The sequence below is a fragment of the Polistes fuscatus genome, unplaced genomic scaffold (genome assembly GCF_010416935.1).
Source record: "Polistes fuscatus isolate 324 unplaced genomic scaffold, CU_Pfus_HIC Scaffold9, whole genome shotgun sequence".
NCBI classification, from domain to species: domain Eukaryota; kingdom Metazoa; phylum Arthropoda; class Insecta; order Hymenoptera; family Vespidae; genus Polistes; species Polistes fuscatus.
Genome location: NW_025113173.1, coordinates 2,399,053 through 2,425,998, shown reverse-complemented (window position 1 = coordinate 2,425,998; position 26,946 = coordinate 2,399,053). Strand labels below are relative to the sequence as shown.

The following is a 26,946-nucleotide window of genomic DNA, read 5'->3' as shown; positions in this document are numbered from 1 at the left end:
TACGTCATATATTCCTAGCTTTTAGACAACAATAGACATTCCTATCGATTATTTAACAATTATTTTAATATTCTAATGCAATCTCTTTATATTTCATATTGTTTAAACACATATGTACTGGTTTAAACATTACATACTTATTAATATACTTTGAATATAAAATAATTTTAATGTGATATTTTTCTGGATAAAAATTTTATTATCCAAAGTCATCATTGCACAGGGACGTTAAAACAAATGTATATTAGTTTAAACAATTACGTAAAAATTGAAGGAATGTTTAAATCAGAACGTTGCCATGTGATAAAGTTTTTAATGTATATTGTCTTTATTTTATTCGTTATTTTTTGAATATTAACAAGGAACGTATACACCTAATAGAAAAATAAATTAGATAAGAATAATTATTAATTGGATTAATAATTAGATAATTATAATTGATAATAAAATTGATATTTAATTGATGTAATAAATAAATTATGTATGTTCTTCTGTGCGGTGTGATAAGGTTTATAGTGCATATTGTCTTTATTCTTTTCGTTATTTTTTAAATATTAACAAGATACTTGTACCTTAAATAGAAAAATAGAATAAATTTTTTATTTATTTAATAAATAAATTATCATATCTAGCTTGACTAGCGTGGTCATGAAGAAAGCCGAGTTACGTACGTGTGACAAGGAAGCTTGTGTGCGTGAATTTCTATATGATAATTGGGAATTTCTGATTGGTCACTTATCTCTGCAATAATTATCAGCCAATCAGGGCTCTTTGCTGATCATTCTTCTTTCTTTTCGCGGCGTCGGTGCTGGAGATCGGACGGATGCTACGTCGTCCCGTTAATCTCAGGTAATTAAAAAATATTTTCTAACTTAAATAATCTTCCTATATACTAATAGATTCTTCTAGCAAATGACTTCCAAATGATATAATCGAAAGATTACGATAATGTCGAGGATAAAGAATATTTGCGTAGAAAAAAATTCCATGTACATTGGTATGCATTTTTCTACGCAATGATATATATATCTTGTTTTACGGCATCATTTCTATGAATATCGACTTATAATGTTCAATTTTCATTGTTTGGATTAATAAAGTATATATTTCGACAATTCTTATGTTCCTATATCCTATTTTTAACTATTCGATATTTTTCTATGATAGATGGAAAAAATGTAACATTCTGAAGCAGCCATGATGTCGTCTCAGATGTCGCTTCGTTTCTTTGCGGCTACGTCACAGCGACGACCACCATTTTGTATACCTGTCATCTCGTTTAACTCAGGTAATTGAAAAGTATTTTACACCTTCCTATTATATATCAAACGATAGCTACACACAAGATTTTCATACGTGAGTGTTTTCAAAACGAAATATCGAAAAGTTCGATAGATATCTATGAGAATGTAACATCGATATATCTCGACGTCCCGCCAATCTCACCAATGTTACTTAACAATATTTCTTCTAATTTCCAGCTTTTTTCATGGTATCGATAATTACTACCATCTTAATGATGCTCTAATTAATTATTTTTCATAATTTTATTCAAAGATCGTATTTCGTATTGAATTCGATTCCTGTCACATACACACACATACAATATATGCATAAGTATAGGTAGCTCGTACACATACACTCATATATTTGATTTTCTTTATGTTATACTAATGTAATCTTTTTTTTTCCTTTTTTAGGTACCGAGCATTAGGAGAGTCCAGCAGGAATACATATACTCAGTCTAACAATTGTGTTTACTCTTTTTTATCTTCATATTCATCGAGGTAAGCGTTATTCTTTTTTTTAAACCATACAGAAATGTATACAAAGAGTGAGAACGAAAGTGAGAGAGAGAGAGAGAGAGAGAGAGAAAATAAGAAAACAAAATATTCTATCTACGGGCAATAACGAATGTGTACGTATATTCCAGGAATTTCTCGAAGTGAGAACAGAAGAAACGAAGACAGCCGAAAACAAAACGAAGACAGCCGAACGTTCGACATGAAGGACGCGGTTACGTGTTCATTCCTGATCAGTCCTTCAACGAGCTAAGATCTAACGAACGTGACGTATTAAACTATTATATATATAACGTTATCGATTTTTATTAACAATTTTTCTGATATTAAATACTTTATATGTAATTTTATACAAGTAGTGAGATAAAGGCAATTAATATTGCTTGAATTTATATTGATTCTTTATGATAAAATATCTTTAAAAGTGTGCAATGCCTTCAGGAATGATTCACAGGATATATTGTTCTATAATCTTTTTAGTATGTTTCAGCTTTTCAGAGTTTTATTTAATTTTATTTTATTCATCGTCATCCTAAGGGTAGGATACCCATCCTGCAGTCATCAATGAAGACTAAAAGTAAGTATATTTTCCTATTAAACGTTTCTATGATAACTTTAATGGTTTTTTATTATAACGATGATATTAATCGTTCTTTTTCTTTTTCTGTTTCAGAACATCATTGCAATCGAGCGCGTAGGCAATGAGGTACTCGTGTGTTGCATCGTAAAAATAAAATACAAAAGAATCGGAAAGTAAAGTCAGTGTTGATCGTCGCATGTTAAAGTTTCGTTTGCTCGGTTAAGAAACTCCGTAAGTTTCTTTTATTCGGTTTAAACGTGTGCTCATCGTCATCCTAAGGGTAGGATACCCATCGTGCATTCATCAATGAAGAATAAACGTAAGTCAATTTTTATTTTAAACACTTTCTCAATAATTATAATAATTTTTTACTTACAACAATGATATTTATAATTTTGTTTTTATTTCTGTTTCAGATCATCATGGGAATATATCAGTGTTGGAAGTGTTTGTGAATTGTGTTTGTGAAGTGTTGCAAGTGTTCGTGCATTGCTATCGTGCGCGAAGCAATATACGGGAGTGTTGTATCGTTAAATATAATTAAAATCACGGATTAGAAGCACGTTCGTTCGTTAATTTCAATTCCGTCGCGTTCGCGAACTATTTTTGAAATTTATATATTAAATTAACTGCGACCAATGCAGTAATTGCATTAGAGTTTGTTCGAGTAAAGTTGTATTTTTATCTTTAAACAGTCGCACAGACTGTTCGCGTATTAGAATCAGTGCATCAATGAAGATTTTTCTACTTGCATTGACTGTGTGCAAAGCAGTCTTTGAATTAGTTGTGTAGAATCAGTGATCGGGCGTATAGTAAATTAAAATCAACGCGAATTAGAATCAGTGTTGTTCGCCGTATAATAAAATTTCGGTTTCGCGATAAGAAACTCATCTATAGTTTCTTATTTTCGTTTATACCGCGTTTTTAGATTCACGCGAGGTGCATCGCCATGGTGCAATTGAATTTCATCCCATTGGAATGCATTGTAAGTATCTATTTTTATTTACATTTTATTCGATTTTATTTTATATAATTTTGGATTATATTGCAAATAACTTATCGTTTTGTTCTATTTTATTTTACAGATATGACGACGGACTTTCTACCTTATGGAATGAATTCTTCGATGGATCTTCGATGGATCTTCGATGGATCTTCGATGGATCTTCGATGGATCTTCGATGGATCTTCGATGGATCTTCGATACTCGCATTCTACAATACTTGCTGCGAAGTAGGAGTGTTTTGGAGCCATCGTAGAACTTCTTATGCCGTGAGTTAAAATTTAAAGTCCCTCCGGTGCTCAATCATGTCGAGGATGAAAGGTCCTAATCGGCACGAGTTACTGGTTGTAATTATTTAAATAAATTAGTGACGAGCACATGAGTAATTCCTTTCTAGGAGTTACTCATGAAAATTGTATATTATATTGTATATTGTATTGTATATTTTATATTAGTTCAGGATAGGTTTTCTTGTCTCATCGGTTAAATTCATTTAATTAACAGTGCAATCAATTAATGCACTTTCTTTTTTATTACGTGTTTTGTTCGTGGTTAGTAGTGGTGAAACCGAGCATTAATTTACTCGTTTTCGTCCAGAAAAGCATGTAATAAATGTCTTACATGCATTGCTTCGTACTTAGTTTATCTAATCGCGATTAATTTTGATATATCGATACTTCGATATTACAAATAAATGAGCAAGAAAACGAACTCATTCGCGACGGATAGATTCTAGCAGTTAAGTGGTGGCTCAAAGCCCAGTTCTTTTATTAGAACAGCCAACTTAATGAAAGGAGTCGTCCGAGGTTTATAAATATATTAAAATATATTAAAATATTATCTATATTAAAAGATATTAAAAAAGTTAATATTTATCAAATAAATTGTAGAGTCCTTAGCCGCTTAGATAAATTTCTATAAAAATGTATTTATGTCTTATGTATATATGTGTTTTTAATCATATTTTTTAGATCAGGATTTTCAGCTTCTAATATACTAATCTCCCGTTTCTCCCCCCTATACTTTCTGTGTTCTCATCTATGCGTATGCCCAGGTGCTACTCGTATGGGTGAGAAACGGTTAGTATAGGTTTAGTTTTAAGTTTTTCCCCTATTGGCGGCTGTCATTGTGCTAGTGATTGCACGGTGTACGTTGCACCTGTGTGTGCGTTTAGGTGTGTGCATTGTACATCGTTTCGCGACACGTAATACCGCGTTTATTATTTTGTAAAGTTATTGAATAAAAATAACTTGTAGAGTCACGTGTACGATACGAATTTTTTTTTTAACAATCGTTTTGCATAGTAGAGTTACCGCATTTATTTGTGGAAATTTTGATATACTCGTATATTACTAGTATGCATATATACTAGTGTATACTTGTATTTTTGCTTTAGTTTCTTATGCAATAATCATTAGCCTTGGCAGACGATTACAGCAATCAGTACGTATACCCTTTAGCATGTAAGTTTAGAAAACGTGGTTGAACTAGGGTGTCGGAGGTGCCCCGGGGCATGCTCTCTAGTTTAGGCTTTTGCACCCTGGTGGTATGTGAGAGAATCGTGGAGTGAGTGGGTGGGTACGTATGTGTATTTGCTCTTTTTAAATATGGGTAATTGGCAGGCAGGTAGCATACTTCTTTGAGGGAATGAGAAAACTTTAATTTTAAGTAGGTAGGACCCAGGAAAGGCACTAGGCTTACTTTCACTCCGGAGTGGAAATTCCGCCTCCTGGTTTATACAGAATTGTTGCAAAATTTTATCATCTCATTCTATTATGCTTGTTTTGTAAATATATTTTGTGACTCTTCTGTAATCTTGATTATGTATCATAATTTATAGAGGCATTTGCAACCATTTGGAAGATTCATTTCTTTTTCGATTCTATCTCGAACGAGATAGAGTCGAATCAAATTGGCAAAGCCTTTGATGAATTTGATACTTAGTTTTAAGTATTATGAGATTAGCACTTCGCACAATAGCGATTTTCTCTTATAATGAAAAATATTTGATATAGTTCAATATAACAAATGAATGAAATGAAAATATTGCAAGAAAATGCATTACATTTGTTGCATTATTAAATTTCAATTGAATTTTGTTATTTGATATTAAAAGTGCGACGTGTTATTAGGTCATCGATTATAATTATCTGCTTGGACGTTTAATTAAATGTGCTCGTGTAATATTATGCAATGAACTCTAAGTTCATCCATGGTTATACGAGCTTGAATATAATTAACATTAAATATAAATTAATTTTTTCATAATTCCATATTAAAATCATAACGAAATAAAAGTTAATTTGCAAAAAAAGATATGAGATATCTTATCTTTCTTGCACGTTGAAAATGTCCAATGCAGTTTTCAGGGATGAAGAAAGAAGAGGCTAATGCCGAAGAGGCCCCCACTTAATTGTGGCTGAAGAGGGCAACTACATAGACTATTGAGTTATTTTCAAAGGTTCAACAGCAAGTTAGAACTTTTCGAGAATAGCTCTCTAGTCATATTTTATAATTTATTATATTACATTTTTGCTCGTCATTAATTTGTAGTTGTAGTTGGAGATGATGGACCATTCCATCTCCTTGGGACACCAAATTTGTGTCTCTATCGTCTAAAAGATGCATATGTGTTTAGTTAGAGTCAGAAATATTACAATTTTTGTATTATTAAATTTTAAAGCTTAAATAACGTTCGGTAAATATTACAGTAATTTCTCTTTTCTTGTTTCGTCTTTAAAATTTTTTATTGTGATCGTATTTTATTAAATTTGCAATTTTTCTTTTCTATAAGTTTTTCGTAATAATTATTAGATATTATTTTTTTTTAGTAACTTGATATTTGTATTTTCCCTTTTTTTTTATTTTCTTTCTATATACTTTATGTAAATGTAAAATCACGCGTTTAAATTTAATTTCATTGCAACGGTAAATAGAGATTTGATCAAAATAAATAGAGAATTCAATTGAAAAGTGCATCTGCAATGGGACGATTTATATGTCAGGCTATTGTATCACTTGATCGTATGATTAATATAGTTTTCTTCTTGTTACAGGTGATCATCGTTGGATTTAACATCAGACCTTTTTGATTTTCTTCTATATTTGATCGCCTTGAATGGTGACCTTTTAAAATATACGTTTAAATGCATTTCTGAAGGCACACACGTGTTTATACATTAAAAATTACATACAATTGTTTCAATTTCTTTTACAATATAACTATACTATATATATTATCATATACTATCAGAAAATTCTGTGTTCTAATTTTCACACTTTCAATTATCAATAATTAAATTAATAATTAATTAAAAGAGTTAGCAACTATGGACTCCAAATTAGCAAATAGCTAGCAATTAAATGCATATATTCATTTTTTTTAATTCTTGAGGTTTTATGCTAACTTTTTTGCGCTGATATATATGTATATATATATATATATATATATGTATATTAGCAATATAACTTATTTCATATATTTACTATTTTAAAAATAAAATAACATAAGTGATTACCAAACAAATGATATTTTCTAGGAAATAAATTAATTTCAATTGTAATGTAAATAAATAAAAATTTACTTATTGTTAGTCGATAAATAAAATTCCGTTCAAAATATTTGAAAACTATCACCATCTATCGTCAGATAGAAACGTCACTATAACATTATGTCACGTGCTTGCACTTGCAATTGAAGCATAGTGCACGTTCTCTTTCCCTCTCTTCTTTCTCTCTTTCTATCTCTCTCTGTGACTCGTTTTTCCTTCAGAATCAGAACGATGGCGACGAGGAATGGAGCAACGAACAGTTTGTTAGGGGATCTGCGAGTGCCTGTGCTAGGGCGTTAAGTCGCTTTTAAACACGAGTTCGCAGATCCGAGTTGGACACGAAGCCGAACAGTCGAACGAAGTGATTGTAACTTTTCGCGTGTTAAAATAAAATCCCGTTGCTATCTAAAAAACGAACGAAAGAAATAACCTATAATATTCTCTCGATTTCACTAATTGAAAGGAAAAAGAAAAAGGGAGAAACAAAAAATAAGAAAAACGGTGAGTAACGAGAATTAAGAAAAAAAAGGAAAATATATTTTCTCTACGTTCTTACCTCAAAAAAATCAATATAGATAAATAGATAGACTTTTATCTTTCTCTCTCTCTCTCTCTCTCTCTCACTCTCTTTCTCTTTTACTCTTACTTTAATTATCTGTCTCTGTCTTTCTAATAGTAGTCAGTAAAGCTGAATTTATTTCGTAACAAGATACCTCACTGTTCTTCTTTTTAACAAACATATTAGTCACGTAATACGTTCGAAACGTTAATTTCTTTTCTAACATAAAATTCTCATTAATATTTCTTTTATAAAATCATTGCATATGGAATCACGAGTTGTCACATTTTCCCTGCATCCTCGAGCACGTGTTTTTGTACATGTATATGTACTTTTAGTACACATACGCATACACAATATTTAGTTACATAAATACGTTAAATATTTTGATACATCACGAACTGAAAAAGAAATAAATATCGTAAGAATCTTTTTTATTTATCATATAAAAAAAGATTGAAATGAATGGAATTAATAATAATTGACTTCGTTTAGAATAAAAATATAATTGATTACGATGTTATTTAAAATTTATTGCGTCTCGAAATAACGTATCCGTAAATAAGAAAGATAAAAAGAGAGAGAGAAAAAAAACTGAATTGAAAGGAGGTGAACGTATCGTAAAATCTTTACCCATTATTGCCTCTCCCCACCAGCCCACCCTTCACTTCTATCCCCTCTTTTAAATAAGATTTTGTTCTTTTCACTCACTCCTATTATTGCATTTCTTAAAACTTACAAAGTATTCAATCTCCAAACGCGGTCACTTTCTACACCACCTGACAGAATAACGAAATCTAGATCTTAAATTCTTTACTTTCTTTTTATTTCTTTTGGTAACCATTTCTTATGAAAAAAAAGAACCGTTAAAAATGTTCGTGATACTTATTGTAAAAGAAGAAATCGATATAGAGGATAATTTTTTGGAACCCCCTATCTCACATACTATATCTACTCATGTTAATTTATAACGATTTGCTATAGTTGAACCAATTGACGCCAATATTGTCCGTACCCTACCACTAGTAATTTGTATTTCCTAAGTGCACTGAAGACCGTTCATCTTTTATATATACATACATATATATCTATACATGTGTATTACAACATGTGTATAGTTGAATGTGTGTTAGAACTGGTTGATCGATACTCTTAAAACCTACTTTGATATTTTACATATAACTTTGTTTAAATAATAAAATTCATTATCTTTTTTCTATTCCAAAATTCCAAATACTTATAATATCTAATATCACACACAAACAAATAAATTCATTTATATATATATATACTATCGCTAATGATGAACTGTCTCTAACTCATTAATGGATTTTAATTCCTAATAAAAAAGATTAATAATTCTTAATAAATCCATATCTTAAATTTTTCTTGGGAAACTTCTTATTACCAACTTTCTCTCTCTATCCTTTATCGTTCTCATTCATACTTATACTCAGGAGGGAACATTGGAATTTCAATATTAGAGATTCCTGTTGCGTGACAAATTACGATCGAGTTCTTTCGAAGGTCCTTGGTGAAGTCCTTTTCCTCCTTCCTTGTACTTTCCCCTTCCTGTTCTATCTTGGCTCCTTTTGAGGTTACGTTTCCACGTTTAATGACTCTCCTTCTTCTTCAATAATTTGAAGGTTTTTCCTAAAAAAAATATAAATATTAATTACTTGATTTATCCAAATGGTATGCATTTGTGTATGCTAATTGAATATTTTTCAAAAATTATTTACGAACTTGACTTTGTGTTACGATTATCATTTATCTAGCACACATAAATCAAGATACGTTTATGTTAATATTAATTGTCTTTCCATAATTATGATTACAATCTTGTTTACATTAAGTACAAATAAATATGTATCATCTATTTGTTTGTTTGACACTGAAAAATAGTTTATTTTAAATGGGTATTTTTTATTTTTTTGATATACAGTATTTGCATGAAGACTGCTTTTTCCTGTTTTCATTTTTGTTAACCACCAAACGATTCATTTATCAATGATTTTGATCTTCTGTGGTTTCCGGGACAAAACTATTATTGGCTCAGATAAAACTAAAATCTATTCTAAATAAATATTTTGTAATCGCATAATCCTTCATATAAATATACAATTCATTATTAGATAATTTATAAATGTTTTATCATTAATATTATATTTAAATTTAATAGTTTTTCTATTCATATAACTAGAAAAGTATTAATTGAAATAATAATTTAACACTTATTATAAAATTAAAATAAATTCAAAAAAACAGTTCACTTGTTAATGTATCTTAGCATTGGTAAAAAATTAATAAAACAGAAAAAATAAATATTTCATAAATTGGACACCATTTTATAATGAAAATATTAAATATAAAATATTTGTGTGTGAGAATTACTCCAATTAAATTATAATTGTTGATTTAATAATTAAAGTATGAAATAATGAATGATAAAAGCATTTATAAATTATCTTTGTAGTTATCTCAAGAAATATATATATACATACTCTTATGGTTATCGAATCGAGGTATGTACACCTAATTATCACCGGTGACTTACTTCGATTTTCCTTTTTAACTTTAATTAACGTCAAGAAAACGTTTATGGAACAATAGAACTTTTGTCGTCGCTTTATTTCAGTATTCATAACCTAAAAAGATTTATTTTCATTATTCCAATTAAAAAATCTAACAATTTTTATGTATTACGATTAGATGATTGGTTAATCATTAACAATTGAAATTGGAGCGGGAAATTTGAATGCATTAGTATCAGCCTGTTTGAATAATTTCAAACTCTTTTGTTCTTTTTCAATAAACAATTTATCGAACGTTTACACTTCGCAAAGGCTGGTCGCTGATAATTATATTTGTAAACGTAAACGTGATCGTGTATGAAACAATATATCCTATGACGTTTAATCAATGGATAAAACAGAGTAAGAGAAAGAGAGAGAAAAAAATAAAACAAAAGTAGGCGTTATCTTACTTGGCATCGATTTAAAAAAACTCCATTTGTATTAAATTTTATTTTTAAAATAAAAGTAAGTTTGATCGAAAAGGAAATTTGTTTATGTTAGCCTCAACATTTTTCAAACTATAATAATATCGATACTATTAAAACTCGTAATTTTTGTTTACGCTAAAAATAATTTTCTTTTATCTTTTAATTATTTTTGCACGTTTTGTAATAATTCATTCCGAATGATAATTTGTCGAAAATAAATTCACGCCACTTTTCGCTTTTTTCGTTAGAAACGATTAAATAAAAATGTTCGTATTTTTAAAAAAACGTCAGCATAATTAGGTCTCAAAAAATTATGTGTTTTTTTAAGTTATACACATTGATATGTGCGTGTGTTTATTTGTCGTATCTTCTTAGATAACAATAAACTATTAAACAATGGTATCATTGACAAAAAAAAAGAAGAGTTTAAAAACAGTTTACTTATTTATAATGTATCATAGAATTGATAAAAAAAAAATAAGTAAAACAGATACGCGTTTTTACTTTTATTTATTTTAGCCCGAATATTTGAATATAATTCAAATGAGATATTAATGAATCGTCATTCATATTTAACTCTTTCTCCGCATGTATATTATTTATTTTTAATCATGCTACCTTACTTATACTAACTTCCTTTGTTCGAGTATAAAATTATACAAACTTACTAGGAGTTATTCCAAATATTGTATTTCGCTTGACAAATCAGTTTAATTATCTATCTCTATATCTCCTTCTCTCTTCCTTTCCCTTTTTCTCTTTTTGTTTCTTTTTTTTTTACTCCGAGGAGATTAATTATGAAAAAACCATATCTTATACTGATAAAAGAAGCAATAATACAAATATAAAAATGATAGAAAGAGAAAAAAATTACAAACAAAACTTGTACATTACTTCGTATTATCTATATTTAAAAAAACAGAAAGATGATAAATCTAACTATAATTGCATAGATTTAACGCGAATTCAACGTAGTTTATTCTCCAATGTTGCAATCACGTTTCGAGTGATACTTAAGGTAATATTCTCTCTCTCTTTTTCCTTATATTTTTTTCTTTCTCTTTCATTTTCATTATATATATGTATATCTCTTTCTCACTATAGCATTAGAATGGAATGTTCGCTCTTACATCCGTGTAAAAAGAAAAAGAAAAAGAAAAAAAAATAAACACGACGTCGATCCTATCATCCGTAGATCTCCTTTAGAAAGTTTTCGCCGAGTTCGTTTTTTATCGTGGTACTTCGTTCTGCTTGCACGATCGCACGCGAGCCATGAACCGTTCTTTCTATCTTAAAACTCCATTTACGAATATAAGTTCACAATCAAATTGGCTATTTGTTGTCTGAGAGAGAAACGCTTTTTTTTCCTTATTTCATTTTTCTGTTGTTGCTGTTTTCCTTCTTTTTATATTCTTTGCTTGTAGGTAGCTATTATAAACGTTAGAAACGATTTTGATGGTCTTTTAAACCGTTACTTATTGTCATTTACAATGGGGGAGTGGTTTAACCAAGGAATAATTTCAAATAAGTCAAATACATTATAATAATAAAATAAATATTAATTTTCCTTCTTTCTTTCCTTCTATAGATATTTGACGATTAAAAGAATTAAAGATGAATTCCTCGCACACAGCTCATATGTCTCATGGGAGTATGGATCATGGGAGTATGGATCATGGGAGTATGGATCATGGGAGTATGAACCATGGAAGTATGGATCATGGAAGTATGGACCATAGTAGTATGGATCATGCAAATATGCATCATGCTGATATGGATCATAGTGGTCACATGCAACACTCAGCAGCTGGTGATTGCAATAGTATGGGAATGCATGGTATGTCGGTACGTATTTATCGCTAATCGCTAATGAAAAATATCCTTTTTCCTTCTTCACAAAGAAAATTCAATTTTTGCGTTCAGATGGTTTTTCATGGCGGCTACTGCGAGACCATACTTTTTGAATCTTGGAAAATAACATCAGTCGGTGGTTTAGTTGGATCCATGATTGGTATAATGATTATGGCTACACTTTACGAAGGTTTGAAGTATTACCGGGAATATCTTTTCTGGAAAACTTATAGTTCCTTACAATATAGAAGCGTTACTGTGCCTCAAGAGAAGAATGTTGTCGCTGAAGATAATAGAGTCGTCCAGTGAGTTTCCAATTTCTATGTATTTGTAATATGAATGTAGATTAGTTATATGTTAAGTATTATTATACGATGAACGATATTTATTTAATTAGCTTTTATCCATTTTGCCCTTTCTAGTATGGTCGGTGAGGTAATCCATAAACGGCCGTAAGTAAATATATTTTGACGGCCTGCTAAATTTTGATTTTTTATTTAGTTACAGTTTCTCGTGTGATGTTTTTAGTACTATAGCCAATAAATTGCATTACGATGGGCTCTCTCTCTCTCTCTCTCTTGTTCTTTCTTTCTTTTTCTTTTCTTCTCTTTAAATAGTAATAGCCTTCTTCTTGACAATACCACCTTCTTCATTAACAATTTTTGCACGGTCAATGTCTTGATAAATGTTGTCAATCATCGAGAAAATCTTGTCAATGTAATGTTGAATACTATTCTTCTTTATAAATTGTTTTTTCTCATTGTTATCTGTACAACGTATATTCAGCATGACTATTTTTCAACATAGAATTCATTTCTATTTCATATAAAACGATTGAATATTTATTATTCAATAAGTTACATATAAGACTTTGATTTCTGTTTATTCTTTTTGCAAGAGCTTCAATGGGTTTATCGATGTATATAATTCATTAATAAATGTTATAAATACTATTTTAAATGTATATGTTGCACAGGCCCACAATGCTGTCATGGATGCATTGTTTCCAAACGTTCCTGCATATTATACAAGTCATCCTTTCATACTTTTTAATGCTGATCTTCATGACATTCAACACCTGGCTCTGTTTCGCTGTAGTTCTTGGTGCTACCATCGGTTACTTTCTTTTTGGATGGAAGAAATCCGTAATTGTGGATGTTACAGAACATTGTCATTAGTAATTAAATATAGTGACATAATCCGTTATTTCTATTGCTCCGTTATGTATATATTATTATGTTGCGTGTATGGTAATTCTTTTTACAAAGAAAAAAATATCCAGAGTTTACAACAAATAGAAGCGTAATACAATACCAATATAGTATGTTTGTGGTTCTATGCAAGAAAAAATCCTTTATCAATACTGAAAGTAAATTGTTGATTTTCAACTAGAATATTTACACAGCTATAACTATTATATACATATATAGAATCACAAATGAACTATGATTGTACAATTATCTTACTTAATTGTATTCTATTGAATACAGCTATGCACATATTCGCTGTTTATGCTGACATCAAGTGGAACTTATTTGTAAAATAGAATTAGAAATATATTTGCGATGATTAAACATACGATAATTTTGCAGAAAGAAAACAAGGAGCTAGAATCTTAATCTTTTTATGTAAAATATATATTATGTATATACATATACATATATATATATATATATATATATATATATATATATAATATATATTATTGTAAATATTATTAAAAAAAAGAAAACATTTAAATATAAGAAACTTGTGGATTCTATGGAAAATATTTTTTTCGATGCATACCTTTTTCCAATAATCATTTGACTGTTTCTATTATTACTTTAATTACTAGATTTGTTTAAGCGACGAACTTGTAAAAAGACTACTATTTGTTATATTAATAATATTTGGAAAAGGGCATAAAGTATTGTATCGATGAGAACGTATGTATAAAATAACTACTTTAATGCAGTTTTGTGAGGATTAAAAAGTTACTACTTTAAATTAATTAATTAATTAATTAAATAATAATATAATTTTTAAAATGTATGAAGTGTATGAAGAAAATTTCCTACAAAAAAAATATTACAATAAAAGACATCTATTTCATATATTTTTTCAATTAAATAAACATTCATTATAACTGTTTATTCTAAATTTTACTGTAAAAACCTTTCGAATCGTCTAAAAAATAATTTTTTGTTATTCTATCACGATGGTAAGTGATATAATGAAAATAAAATAGTAAATTAGTTGTCATTTTTTTCTTTTCTCTATAAATTAAAAAGTAATATATAGTTTTTGTAATGTGGATTTGAATGACAACCAAAGTTAATACTTCATATTTTATTATAAATTTATACGTTTCACATAGAGCTATACAAAAAGCACCAGCATGCATGTCGTGTACATGATTGATCTCAAATTTTTTACTTAAGAACAATTTGTCATACAATATATTCGTGTACTTTTTTGCAATAGCGTATAACACATTTCTAAAGCTTTAAAGTAGAATTCTATTGCTTTAAGAACTTATCAGATATGTACACACTCATCCAAAAAGCTTTCTTTTTATCTCGCATATTATCATTATCATTATTATTATTATTATTATTATTTTCGTAGGAAAATTGTCAAACAGTTAGCGCAAAATATTCTGTACTTCTCATACAAATGTTAATTTTATATGTATACATATACATATAAATGTAGATATTATGTGTATATATACAGGATATCTGAGGTTTCTCCAACCAAACGGTGTTAGCATATTCTATGTATAAAAATAAAAAAATAATAGACACTACTGTAGGACAGTGAACCTGTTTCACGTGATTATGAATGTACATTCGAAAACACTGAGAAATACTTGACTCTTCTGCCAAGAAATTTGCATTGATACTCACTTACAACAATTCGAGTATTTCTGTTGCACAAATCAAATATATAACAAATGTTTGCAGCTTTTAAATAAAGCTTTAAATGACCTATGTTTATTTAACATTTTGTTCTAATTTTCCTAGATAAAATACGCTGACGCAGCTTAGCTGAAAAAATCTCAGACATTCTGTATATAGATTGATAATTTAAAGGAATATATCATAAATAGAAATATAGTTATCATACTGTTCTTAATTTTATACTGCAATGATAAGGCAAATTTACGTTACGAAGCTTAATTATAATCTTTTTATATGTTGTATGTTTTACGTAATAAAACAATTAATTATTATTATCGTTATTATTATAATAATCATTAATTATTATTCTTATTATTAATAGTATTATTACTATATTTATCACAAGCTGATGATGTGTATAACACTTAAAATACTGTCAATAGCTTACGATCTGTGTAAAGCACATTTTGAAATATTATTAATTGTTCTTTCTCTTTGTTTTTTTTTTTCCTTTCTTTTTTAATATTCCAGCAATACGTATCTTACACGTTAATTATTTTTTTATAATTTGTATGTAAGATACTCAAAGATATACGGAGCACGTACTATAATAATAGCAAATTAAAACTAACAGTCCTGTTAATAAGATTTGTGCAGAAACTTTAATAACATAAATATTTTTCTTGAGAAAACATCTAAAAAATTGTTATATATAACACACAAGAAATATTATACCGAAATATTTGTTCATGGACTTATTTCAAGCATATTTGAAACATTGGCCTCGTAATTAACAATCGAGTATTGAAGGCTGGGCAAGATTCTCTTCAAATTATTTTGTTAGACCTAGAAGAAAAAGCACGAGAGGTATAAGGAATGCGTGTTTTAAAAACGTATTGAATTTAATTTAAAAAAATAAGAAAATAATAAATAATAATTTTTTTGAAAATGTATAATTACCTAGTTAGATATAATTAAAAAGAATCTTGGTTTAATATCGAACAAAGTGCTACAAAATGAATTTTGCTATTGTGGAAGAATGTTAAGAAACTAAATAAGTAGACTGTCAATCGTTGAAATCAAAGGAAAATAATAATCTCTCTCTTACATTATTTGGTACAATGTCCTTATACATCCTAAATACAGTTTAAACACCATTTTAGGAATTAGTTCAATTTGAGACGCATTATGTTCCTTCCAATTGTAAAGAAACTCTAAAGTGTTCCTTCCAAAAATGTTGATTCGTATCATAAATATTTCTTATCATGTCTATATCTTCATAAGAACCCATTTCAGTTAGCTGGTCACAAATGTAGATCTTTGGGGGGAAAATGTTTCATGCATTATTTCATTGAAAAAAACAAAAGAATAATTAACATTTTAATCTTTCACCTACTCGGCACCGGAAACAGGCATACAGCAACTGGAACGTTGCGGAGACAGTTGTTTAGAAAGGTCGACGGTATCTTCAACTATCGGATGTTCTAATTTAGCTTCCAGTCGTGCCCATGCAGCAACAGCTGCTGCAAAAGCTGCTTCTACATTAGTTGCATCCTTCGCAGACGTTTCTACCAATGGTGGATCCCCATTTTCTGCACACCATGCTTTGGCTTCTTCTGTGGTTACTTGTTTCTCCGATTCCACAACATCCACCTGAAAAACAACATTTATGGTTAGACAAATGATCCTTTTTTCTTTGATGCAATACAAACCTTATTTCCTACAACTATAAATGGAAACGTAGATGCTTCCTCGACATCAGCATAATAAAGAAACTCTGATCTCCACAGAGCTAAATTCTTAAAACTTGTTTTATCATCAACAGCATAAGTTAAAAGACAAATATCAGAACCTCTATAGAACGGAGTTCTCAAAGTTTTAAATCTTTCTTGTCCTGCTGTATCCCATATTTGTAAAGTATAAGATTCACCATTGATTTCTATATCTTTGTTTAAAAATTCTACACCGATGGTATAAAAATTGTGTTCATCAAAATGATTGGATACAAATCTATTCATAAGACAAGACTTTCCAACTCCGCCGTCACCCAAAATCACTACTTTCAAAAGCGTTGATCTTGTCGAATTACGATTGGGTATGTTCCCACTTCTGAGCGTATCTACTGTCATTGCATTGTTTCCAGACATTTTACAAATATATTTAAATCTTTTTCTTATCTTTAAATTAGCTTGTATAACATTGATACAAATTTGTCAAAATATTCAGCGTCTTCTTTTCAGATCAAATCTCTATGATATATCAGACAATTTCCAATGAAAAGAAATGATTTCTAGATATATATTGTATATATATCTTAGATAAACAAAATTAGTTAATTCGAACATCCAGGTACACGATAATTTAAAATGATAATTATCTTATTTCTAACACATAATATTAATAATTCGGCATGTTGTTCTTTAGTTATTCATTTAAAAGTGAATAAATAGTATAGTAACACGCACGCATATAATACATACACATACATACACATAAAATTTTTCACTTGACGACAAGCATAACCTTCTTTTCGATGGTTTTCAATAATCGATATACAGTAATTATTTGATATATCTTTCTTCGATGCGTATAGATTTATTACATTTTAATAATACGATCATTTATTTAATAATAATTAATAGTTTAATCACAGAAACCTTTGATATATATAAACCAGCTTGAATCCTTTTTGTGTATGTGTATATCCTATTGCGAATATTAATTATTATACATAAGAAATGTATATTTGTCGTTTCTCGAAGATAGAAATAACTTAATCACACAAATTCATTAAATAACGTTCGTTAATTCAGATCTTTGTTTCAAAATTTTTGTACCGATAATGAATTATTTTTACATACTATCACTAATCCCGTCCATCTTTAAATAACGCAAAGCATTTGACACTTTGCAGACGACAAAAAGGAACGCCCATGTTGGATTCTCTATGACTAATTCAAATATGGCTGCCTAAGAATTATAAATACTGTTTTTTTACCGGTAACTATAGAACTTACAGAAGGACGAATTATTACGAAACTTAAATCTAAGCTATGAGAAACTAAATCTAAGCTATGAGAAACTAAATTTAAGCGATAAGAAATTAAATTATTCTAACGAACAATCTTTTTTTTCTTCTTTTCGTTTCTTTCTCGTGCAAATCTGTAATATATATCGTACTACTTTTAATTTAGCAAATAACTATTACTATAACGAACGCTAATATTGTAAACTATAATAACAATAATAAATAAATTTATACTATAAATAAATTAGGTCTCTTTTCATGAGTATTCGTGTACAATTGAATTGAGCGAGTTATTTAAATTTTGCATTAGCGTACATGTGCGTTTGACGTCAATGCGCATGCGCATCGTATTTACAGTACACACATATACCTTACGAATTTTTATATTTATGATAAATAATTGATTTTATAATTTGCTTTCTTTAAATAGAAATATTTACTTTATTTTTCTAATATAAGTTCACGCAAGATTAAATAATCAATATTATTGTTTTTTATTTTTATTTAAATATAATTTTTACGAAATTTTATCGAAATGTCAAGTCTTAAGAATTGTTTATTTAAATGGTATCGAAATCAATGAAAAATGTATCCAATTTTAATTAGAATCTTTTAAAGTTTAAAAATATTTGTATTCTTTTATTTCGATAAAGTTTGTTCAACAAAATTATTTTTTATTGGACAAATGTAAATGAAAACCCGATCGAGAAAATATTGTTTCTTTATTTTAATTAATTAATTGAGTTAGAATAAAATGTAAGATCTTCAAGGGTGGGTTGAAAAGTTTTGAGCCTCGACAAACAAATAAACTTTTTGTTTTTGTTTTCTTTTAAATAAAATTGAATTTTTAACCGAATAAAAATTGGTTTCTATGTTAAGCTCAAAACTTTTCAACGCACCCACGTAAATTGGTTGACAGATTGTAAGAATAAGTTGGTAACATTGTTCATACTTTTTGGGTAGATATGCTTTGCAACTTTATGAATATTTTAAATAATTACTGTTCAAGCAGAATTAACGCATATATTTTTTAAAAAATATTGTTTTTGTATATTTTATCGAATCCAGTGAAAAAAATGATTAAATATTTGGTGAACCAAAAATAGAACTATGCAAGTAGTTCGTTAATTATTCTTTGGATTAATATATTTTCTGTATTTTCGATGTTTTATATATATACAAACACACACACATAAAAGGTAACAAAAATATAAAATTATAAAAATAATATTGTGTTCAAAGATAAAAATCAAGATATTTATATAAATATTTCTCATTTTTATACATAGTGAGATTGCATAACCTAATTTGGTATAAAGTTGTTTACATGCAACCCTCTTTAATAATATTTGATATAAATAATGCAATTATATTTTTATATCGTTGATCTTGACTTTTATAAAAGATATTTTATAAACTTGTAGGTAAATTTTATTTGGAAAAATGGCAAATCTTCCACCAAACACTGGGCAACAATATTTTTGGAATTCTGGTGTAACGCAAATGCAAAATGCAGGATATTATTCTATACCACCATCAACTTTTCCTCCACCAAATTTTAGTCAACCACCACCCAATTTCCCACCAACTAATTTTAATCAACCTCCGCCGTCTTATAATATGCCAGTTCCTGCTGCGATACCAGAGGACAAGTCAGCTAATCAATTTATGTCATTTCATACTGTTCCTCCAACATATCAAGATAATACCGGTGCCACGTATACAGATGATTCGTATTCAAATCAAACAACGATGCAATGTAATAAAACTTATTATCAGTCTTCTTCGTATTCGCAATCAGAAAACTTTACTACAGAGAATTTTAATTCGAACTGGAATTCAAGAAATGTATATCCCGATAATTTTAACAATGAATGGAATAATAATAGTTCGTCAAGTTGGTCAACAATGCAAAATAATCCTACTACGTCTTGGTCCGAAGTTAATAGATTGCAAAAGGATAATCAAATGATTTTGGAAAGTTCACAAAAAAACAAACCGTCCGAATGGAGATACAACAATATGGAATCATCTCGAAATCATACGAGTAGCAGAAAACGTTCTAAAAGTCCTGAAAATAGATCTAGATCTAGTAGATCACCGCGCAGATCAAGATATGATGATCAAAGAGACAAGTATAAATATAAACGAGATAGATCGAGTTCAAGAGATTATTCACATGATAACGGAGATTCAAAACGAAGGTGTTCGTACAGAAGATATGGCAGTCATGTATCATCTTCTGAAAGATCTTATGCAAGTAGTAGAAGCAGAAGAAGATCAAGATCTCCAGAGTATCGATCCTCAAAAACAATTAGTCCAAATAGTAGTAGTTCGATGTTAAAATCAAAATGTCCAACTGAACGAGAGTTATTACTAGAAAAATATAGGTAATTTAATAGTAGTCAAATGTATAAGTATGAGGAAGAATAAATTTATATATAAGTTTATTTAAATAGGCGAAATTACTGCGCGACCAGCAAAGATATGGAAAGAAAAATGGATGAATTGTCAGCAATGGGTCCAGAAGGTATAATGGAAAACGAACGTAAAATTTGGACCCGTACTGCACCAGCTGACTTGTATTATACGAGAGATGAAATTAATCCGAAGATAATGATGGGTACGCAAAAGTTGCGTGATTTATGTGATCTGTTTAAAGATATACTTATAGATAGAGCAGCTGTGGCACGTGCACTACAAGTATGTTAAATAAATTAGTATGTTAAATAGATTATTATTAAATGTAGTCAAGATAAATCATCTTTAACTTATACTATTATTTCTGAAGCCTCCATATGAGCCACCACCAAGAAAAACTAAAGCTCGTTTGTGCAAGCATAAATCAGAAGCTTGTAGCAGTTCATCATCGGACAGTGATAGTTCTATGGATGAGGATGACAGAACAATGGAAGAATTAATGACTAAGAAGCAACATCCTCAAAGATTACATCCTGAAATGTGGTTTAATGATCCTGGAGAGGTAACGTTTAATGAATTGTATAAATGAAAATAAAAATAATGGTTTTTTTATTATTGTTATCATTTCTATTTATACGAAAAACTTTGCATTCTTGTATAGATGAATGATGGACCATTGTGTAGGTGCAGTGCCAAATCACGAAGATCTGGTATAAGACACGGAATTTATGCCGGCGAAGGTGCAATAAATAAATGCAATATTAATTCAAATAATGCTGATAAATTGTATCACTATAGAATAACAATCAGTCCTCCAACTAATTTTCTTACAAAAACGCCAACAATTATCAAGCACGACGAGCATGAATTTATATTTGAAGGATTTTCTATGTTATCACACTTTCCTCTTGTTAAATTGCCAACGTGCAAAGTAATAAGATTTAATATAGAATACACAATTCTTTATATAGACGAAAAGCTGCCCGAGAACTTTACTATACAAGAGTTAGATTATTTTCGTAAGTATATTGAATCGTAATATCTGTAATTACAAATATTCATTTAATATTATTGTCATAATGTACATCTTTTTTATTTTGATTTTATTTTATTTTTAGAAACATATTTATTCAGAGAAATATTAGAACTTGTAGATTTCGATTTACAAGCTGCCCAAGATAAATCTGGCTGTGGACAATTTCACTTTATGCCAAGATTTGTACGTGACTTAGCAGATAACGGACAAGAAATTTTATCCATGAATGAGGTTTTAAACTATTTAATAAAAAGTAGTACTCTTTTAATAGAACCAGAAGATCTACCTAGACTAATTGAAATGCCACAATATAAGTGGCAAAATTTTGCTGATGAAGTTAAAGGAATGGTTGTAACGTATCCTGGAAAGAAACCTTGTAGCGTTCGCGTTGATCAACTGGATAGAAATCAAGTTGATCAACCGCCAGGAGTTATTGCTTATCCTGAAATTGTACATTTTGGTATAAGACCGCCGCAGCTTAGTTATGCTGGAAATGCAGAGTAAGTTTATTTACTTGATGAATTATTTTTCTAATCACTTTATTAACATCTCCTTTTATTATTCGTCTACTATTTATTTTCATTTTAGTTATCAAAAAGCATGGAGAGATTACGTCAAATTTCGTCATTTGTTAGTTAATATGCCTAAACCATCTTTCGAGGATAAAAGAAAACTCGAAGCAAAAGAGAATAAATTGCAAGAATTGAGAACGCAGAGTAAAATGAAACGTAATGTTACAGTCGATGTAAGCTCAGAAGGATTTTATAGAACAGGCATTATGTGTGACATAGTACAACACGCAATGTTAATACCCGTACTTGTATGTCACTTAAGATTTCATAAATCTTTGGATAATCTAGAACGTACATTGGGTTATGAATTTAACAACAGATACCTTCTTCAACTTGCATTAACGCATCCCAGTTATCGAGAAAACTTTGGCACAAATCCAGATCACGCTAGAAATTCATTAACTAATTGTGGAATAAGACAGCCAGAATATGGTGATCGTCGAATACATTACATGAATACACGTAAACGCGGTATAAATACGTTAATTAACATAATGTCAAGATTTGGAGCTAGGCGAGAAACAGAATCTTCCATAGCTCATAACGAAAGATTAGAATTTCTTGGAGATGCAGTCGTCGAATTTCTTACATCCATTCATCTTTTTCACATGTTTCCTGATTTAGAGGAAGGTGGATTAGCTACGTACAGAGCAGCAATTGTACAGAATCAGCACCTTGCTGTTTTGGCAAAAAAACTTAATTTAGAAGAATATATGCTTTACGCGCATGGAAGCGATTTATGCCATGATTTAGAATTAAGACATGCTATGGCGAACTGTTTTGAAGCACTTATGGGCTCATTATTCCTTGATGGTGGAATAGAAGTAGCGGATAGAATTTTTGGTGAAACTCTCTTTAAAGATGAAGAAGATCTTGCCAAAATTTGGGTTAATTATCCTAAACATCCTTTACAGGAGCAAGAACCGACAGGTGATAGACAATGGATTCCAAGCTTTGAATTACTACAGGTATAATAAAATAATAAATGTATATAAAATAATTGTATTATGTACTAATTATTAATAAGAATTATTTATGTTATTAGAAACTAACAAAGTTTGAAGAATCCATTGGTATAGAATTCAGTCATATTCGTCTTTTAGCAAGAGCATTTACTGATCGTAGTATCGGGTATACTAATTTAACGCTTGGTTCAAATCAACGTTTAGAATTTCTAGGAGATACAGTCCTCCAACTTATAGTTTCAGAATACTTGTATAAATTTTTTCCCGAACATCATGAAGGACATTTATCTGTAAGTATTTTATGCATTTATCTACTTAAACTTATTCAGCGACTCATTAATTATTTAGAAAATTATTTTTAACAGTTACTAAGAAGTTCACTTGTAAATAACAAAACGCAAGCAGTTGTGTGTGATGATTTAGGAATGACTAAGTACGCTCTTTACGGAAATCCAAAAGCAGAGTTGAAAACTAAAGATAGAGCAGATTTATTAGAAGCTTTCTTAGGGGCTTTGTACGTTGACAAAGGTTTAGAATATTGTCATGTTTTCTGCGATGTCTGCTTCTTCCCACGACTACAAGATTTTATTATGAATCAAGATTGGAACGATCCCAAGAGCAAATTACAACAATGTTGTTTAACTTTGAGAACGATGGACGGTGGCGAGCCAGATATACCAGTATACAAGTAAATACAAATGAATACAAAGGACTTAAACTGTAATTTTTTCTTCTATTAATTATATTAAAATTCTTACAGAGTAATTGAATGCAAGGGACCAACAAATACAAGAGTTTATACAGTTGCTGTATATTTCCAAGGAAAAAGATTAGCCAAGGCATCAGGACATAGTATTCAAGAAGCAGAAATGAATTCTGCCAAAGAAGCTCTTGAGAAAAGTCAAGGTATTTAAAATGTTACTGAGAATATTTATTTATAACCGTATAAATTATTAGGATACGTCAAATTTTTCTTTTCGTTTTTAGATCTGTTTCCACAGTTAGATCATCAAAAGAGAGTCATAGCGAAAAGTATGAAGATGCAACAATGGCCAAATAAACACAAAATGAAAGATAAATTTACAAGATTTAGTGATAGATCAGACGACTCAGATTCCAGCCAACATCGCAGAAAAAGTAAAACATAAGATCTGTGATATGTTAATTCACTTTGATCGAAAAAGAAAATTTTATCGTTATGATCATGTTTTTATAAAACATTAAAAAAGAATCTACAAAATTCTTATCATTTCATGAAATATTTGAATCGAGCTAACAATTATTGAAAAGTAATTACAAATATTCTACGTTTGTGGGGATATTCGAATAAAAAAAGTAAATAAAAGGTATGCAAATTCTGACTTTCTTATAGAAGAATTGTATGCATATTAAGTATTAAAAAATATAATCGATGATGTTTATTATATATAAAGTATATTGTTGTTATTACTCTATCTTTTACGAGTTTTGAGGAACTTTAACAACATCATTTCACAACACTGATGCTACTCTCTGAAGTCAACACCATACGGTATTGTAAAGTTGTAATTAATCCAAGTACTAATTATGCTTATAACTTTTTTTTAAACTTCTTTTAAAAACCGTTTAACTTTAGTGATCGAATGAAAACTAGTTTTTTTAATGAGACAAAACTATTAACATAAACAGTTATATATACAGCATATATGAAACATGTATTTATATAAACAAAATTTATTTATTATTCTCTATCAAAGTCGGACTAGTTTGTTCTATCAAATAATCATTTTCTTTTAATATTTTTCTGCACAGTCTCATATTATCTAAAATAGAATACATATCCCACTTTTTAGATAATAGTGCATGTTGTAGATCAAATAATCCATATTTGAAACATTGTACTTGCGTACAAGTAGCTGTAGAGCGAGCTTCCATACCCAGCTCGTGAACTAACGTTTTTAAATATTGTTCATATTCATTGATACAAACAATTTCTAAAAATAATATATATGTATTTATATAAATCTTATTTGATTAACAAATTGCATGTAATATAAGAGTTTGCTTAATTATTTTAATTTAATAATCTAATCTCTTACCAAGCGTAAATTCTGGAGGTTGGAAATCTACACATTTTATTTCATATAATACAGGAATTCTAGAATCAGCTGGCCTAATCAAACCTTGTACTGCTAATTCATATGCTTCTTGACTTTGGATATCGACTCCACATAATCTGAAATATTTATTCAAATCATATATTAATTGTATTGTTCACATCCCTGACATCTCTTTTTAGAGTCAACAGTACACGATATTCCATGATGGTCATCCATCCAAATACTAACTATGTCCATCGTTGTTTAACTTTAGTGATCAAATGAGAACTAGTTTTTTCAACAAGGAGAAGCCATTGATTCATGTATTAATTATATATAAATATATATTTGAATATATCAATTTTAAAGATTTATATAAATATACAAATGACTACTTACTCGAACATTTTCTTTTGATGAGAAGATTGCATCGAGGCACATATTTTATCAATATGAAATCTTTTTACATGCTCGTACGTAGATTTTTCAACTATTTTACCAGTTTTAAATTGATTATCAGTTGCTTGTCCTAAGATACCTTTGAGTCTGTAACACCGTGCTGGTTTTGATTCTCTAATTTTGTGAATCAACGAATTACCATGGTTGATACCGCATATTAAAACACCACAAGTATCTGGCTTTAAAAGATTAGCAGTAGAAAATGTAATATCTCTTTCTTGATAACGTGGTCCTACAACTAATGGATCATCTGCATAATTAGGACGAACAGTAACATTCATATTTTCATTTGTATTTCCTTCGATCACAACGTAATCAGTTGGCGGTCTAACATTCATTTTATTTAAGTCTATAAAAGAAAAGTATTATTTTCCGTACATAAATGAAATAATTGACGTTAGATTTGTAATTAATATTATATTTACCTTTACATATATTTTTTATTATAGTTTCTCGTACACTTAAAAAATGTATTAATGCTGGTTTATATATAACAAATATACCATTCAATGAATTCCAACCTATGCTTGCTTTGCATGATATTTGCTGTGTGATAGGTCTCATAGACATTATTGTAACTCGTAATATTAATTATATTCTATTATAAATATCTTTTTAATAATTAACGTTAATTATTCTCGCAATAATAACTAAATAAATGTTTATAAATTTGAGATTATGATTTTTCAATACCTAAATTGAGTACCAGATGTCGCTAGTTTCGAAGTGACTGGGGGGGACCAGGATGGTGGGCAAAGATTATCTGAAGAATTTACATATACTTTGTGAATTTACCAACAAGAAAATATAACATTTATTATTACTAATAACGAGTACACTTTTTTAGACGCCATATATAAAAGTGATATTTCTCGAATATTTAAATATCTTGATATATAAAAATCTTGATTCGAATAGTTTCCGTATATAGAGGAAAGGCGCTAGTGTACCGCGTTGGTACGCTAGATGCGCACATAACTTCTAACAAAGGTTAATAAGTGCACCTTTTGGTTTACCGGTCTCCAAATCAGTTAAGTATGTTGAAATTTTATTTAAAAAAAATAATAATTTTTAATTTATATATTAAAAAATACTTTATACTTCGTTCTACACTTTTTGACAAAGTTTGAAAAGTTTAGACAAGTTGATATA

General features: G+C 29.2%; 4 protein-coding genes and 1 long non-coding RNA gene across 11 annotated transcripts; 2 read left to right on the top strand and 3 right to left on the bottom strand.

Annotated features, from left to right (window-relative positions):
- Positions 1-7,064: 7,064 nt before the first annotated feature.
- LOC122525796 (high affinity copper uptake protein 1) lies at positions 7,065-13,934 on the top strand. Of its 4 annotated transcripts, none has more exons than XM_043648754.1 (5): positions 7,066-7,437; positions 12,133-12,344; positions 12,423-12,655; positions 12,773-12,802; positions 13,327-13,934. In XM_043648754.1, exons 2-5 carry the CDS (start codon positions 12,138-12,140, stop codon positions 13,526-13,528), a joined length of 672 nt encoding a protein of 223 aa, XP_043504689.1. In that variant the 5' UTR covers positions 7,066-7,437; positions 12,133-12,137; the 3' UTR covers positions 13,529-13,934. The 4 variants fall into 4 exon arrangements, with proteins under 4 accessions (XP_043504690.1, XP_043504689.1, XP_043504688.1 ...); XM_043648753.1 differs by having other exon boundaries at positions 7,068-7,437; positions 12,088-12,344; XM_043648755.1 differs by lacking the exon at positions 12,773-12,802 and having other exon boundaries at positions 7,065-7,437; positions 12,088-12,344.
- On the bottom strand, positions 8,874-10,270 carry LOC122525797. Its single transcript, XR_006305884.1, has 2 exons — positions 10,000-10,270; positions 8,874-9,148 (listed from the first exon to the last, which is right to left on the bottom strand). It is a non-coding gene; the product is annotated as an uncharacterized LOC122525797 (long non-coding RNA).
- A 732-nt stretch (positions 13,935-14,666) lies between the features above and the next one.
- On the bottom strand, positions 14,667-17,869 carry LOC122525795 (ras-related protein Rab-9A). 4 transcript variants are annotated; one of them, XR_006305883.1, is made up of 4 exons: positions 16,948-17,869; positions 16,628-16,888; positions 16,344-16,553; positions 14,667-16,081 (listed from the first exon to the last, which is right to left on the bottom strand). XR_006305883.1 is itself a non-coding variant. In XM_043648751.1 (3 exons), exons 1-3 carry the CDS (start codon positions 17,380-17,382, stop codon positions 16,063-16,065), a joined length of 711 nt encoding a protein of 236 aa, XP_043504686.1. In that variant the 5' UTR covers positions 17,383-17,869; the 3' UTR covers positions 14,667-16,062. The 4 variants fall into 4 exon arrangements, 1 of the variants encoding a protein (XP_043504686.1); XR_006305882.1 differs by having other exon boundaries at positions 16,196-16,553; positions 16,632-16,888; XR_006305881.1 differs by having other exon boundaries at positions 16,632-16,888.
- A 1,324-nt stretch (positions 17,870-19,193) lies between these two features.
- Positions 19,194-24,683, top strand: LOC122525791 (ribonuclease 3). Its single transcript, XM_043648746.1, has 11 exons — positions 19,194-19,462; positions 19,688-20,653; positions 20,723-20,966; positions 21,055-21,246; positions 21,346-21,703; positions 21,803-22,220; positions 22,309-23,260; positions 23,338-23,547; positions 23,623-23,945; positions 24,018-24,163; positions 24,245-24,683. The coding sequence occupies exons 2-11, from the start codon at positions 19,707-19,709 to the stop codon at positions 24,403-24,405; spliced, it is 3,951 nt and encodes a 1,316-aa protein (XP_043504681.1). The 5' UTR covers positions 19,194-19,462; positions 19,688-19,706; the 3' UTR covers positions 24,406-24,683.
- A 192-nt stretch (positions 24,684-24,875) lies between these two features.
- On the bottom strand, positions 24,876-26,825 carry LOC122525794 (mitochondrial mRNA pseudouridine synthase Trub2). The gene is made up of 4 exons (XM_043648750.1): positions 26,220-26,825; positions 25,735-26,143; positions 25,336-25,472; positions 24,876-25,230 (listed from the first exon to the last, which is right to left on the bottom strand). The coding sequence occupies exons 1-4, from the start codon at positions 26,362-26,364 to the stop codon at positions 24,971-24,973; spliced, it is 951 nt and encodes a 316-aa protein (XP_043504685.1). The 5' UTR covers positions 26,365-26,825; the 3' UTR covers positions 24,876-24,970.
- Between the last annotated feature and the right edge of the window lie 121 nt (positions 26,826-26,946).

Bases quoted from the DNA above. Each gene is read 5' to 3' on its own strand.
- LOC122525791 (XM_043648746.1), top strand. From the start codon at position 19,707: ATGGCAAATCTTCCACCAAACACTGGGCAACAATATTTTTGGAATTCT. The intron at 20,967-21,054 runs GTATGTTAAATA...TTATTTCTGAAG, and splicing joins CTGTGGCACGTGCACTACAA to CCTCCATATGAGCCACCACC. The intron at 21,247-21,345 runs GTAACGTTTAAT...ATTCTTGTATAG, and splicing joins GGTTTAATGATCCTGGAGAG to ATGAATGATGGACCATTGTG.
- LOC122525796 (XM_043648753.1), top strand. From the start codon at position 12,114: ATGAATTCCTCGCACACAGCTCATATGTCTCATGGGAGTATGGATCAT. The intron at 12,345-12,422 runs GTACGTATTTAT...TTTTGCGTTCAG, and splicing joins TGGGAATGCATGGTATGTCG to ATGGTTTTTCATGGCGGCTA. The intron at 12,803-13,326 runs GTAAGTAAATAT...TATGTTGCACAG, and splicing joins GAGGTAATCCATAAACGGCC to GCCCACAATGCTGTCATGGA.
- LOC122525795 (XM_043648751.1), bottom strand. From the start codon at position 17,382: ATGTCTGGAAACAATGCAATGACAGTAGATACGCTCAGAAGTGGGAAC. The intron at 16,889-16,947 runs GTTTGTATTGCA...GTTGTTTTTCAG, and splicing joins TTATAGTTGTAGGAAATAAG to GTGGATGTTGTGGAATCGGA.
- LOC122525794 (XM_043648750.1), bottom strand. From the start codon at position 26,364: ATGTCTATGAGACCTATCACACAGCAAATATCATGCAAAGCAAGCATA. The intron at 26,144-26,219 runs GTAAATATAATA...TTTCTTTTATAG, and splicing joins AATAAAAAATATATGTAAAG to ACTTAAATAAAATGAATGTT. The intron at 25,231-25,335 runs GTAAGAGATTAG...TATTATTTTTAG, and splicing joins ACCTCCAGAATTTACGCTTG to AAATTGTTTGTATCAATGAA.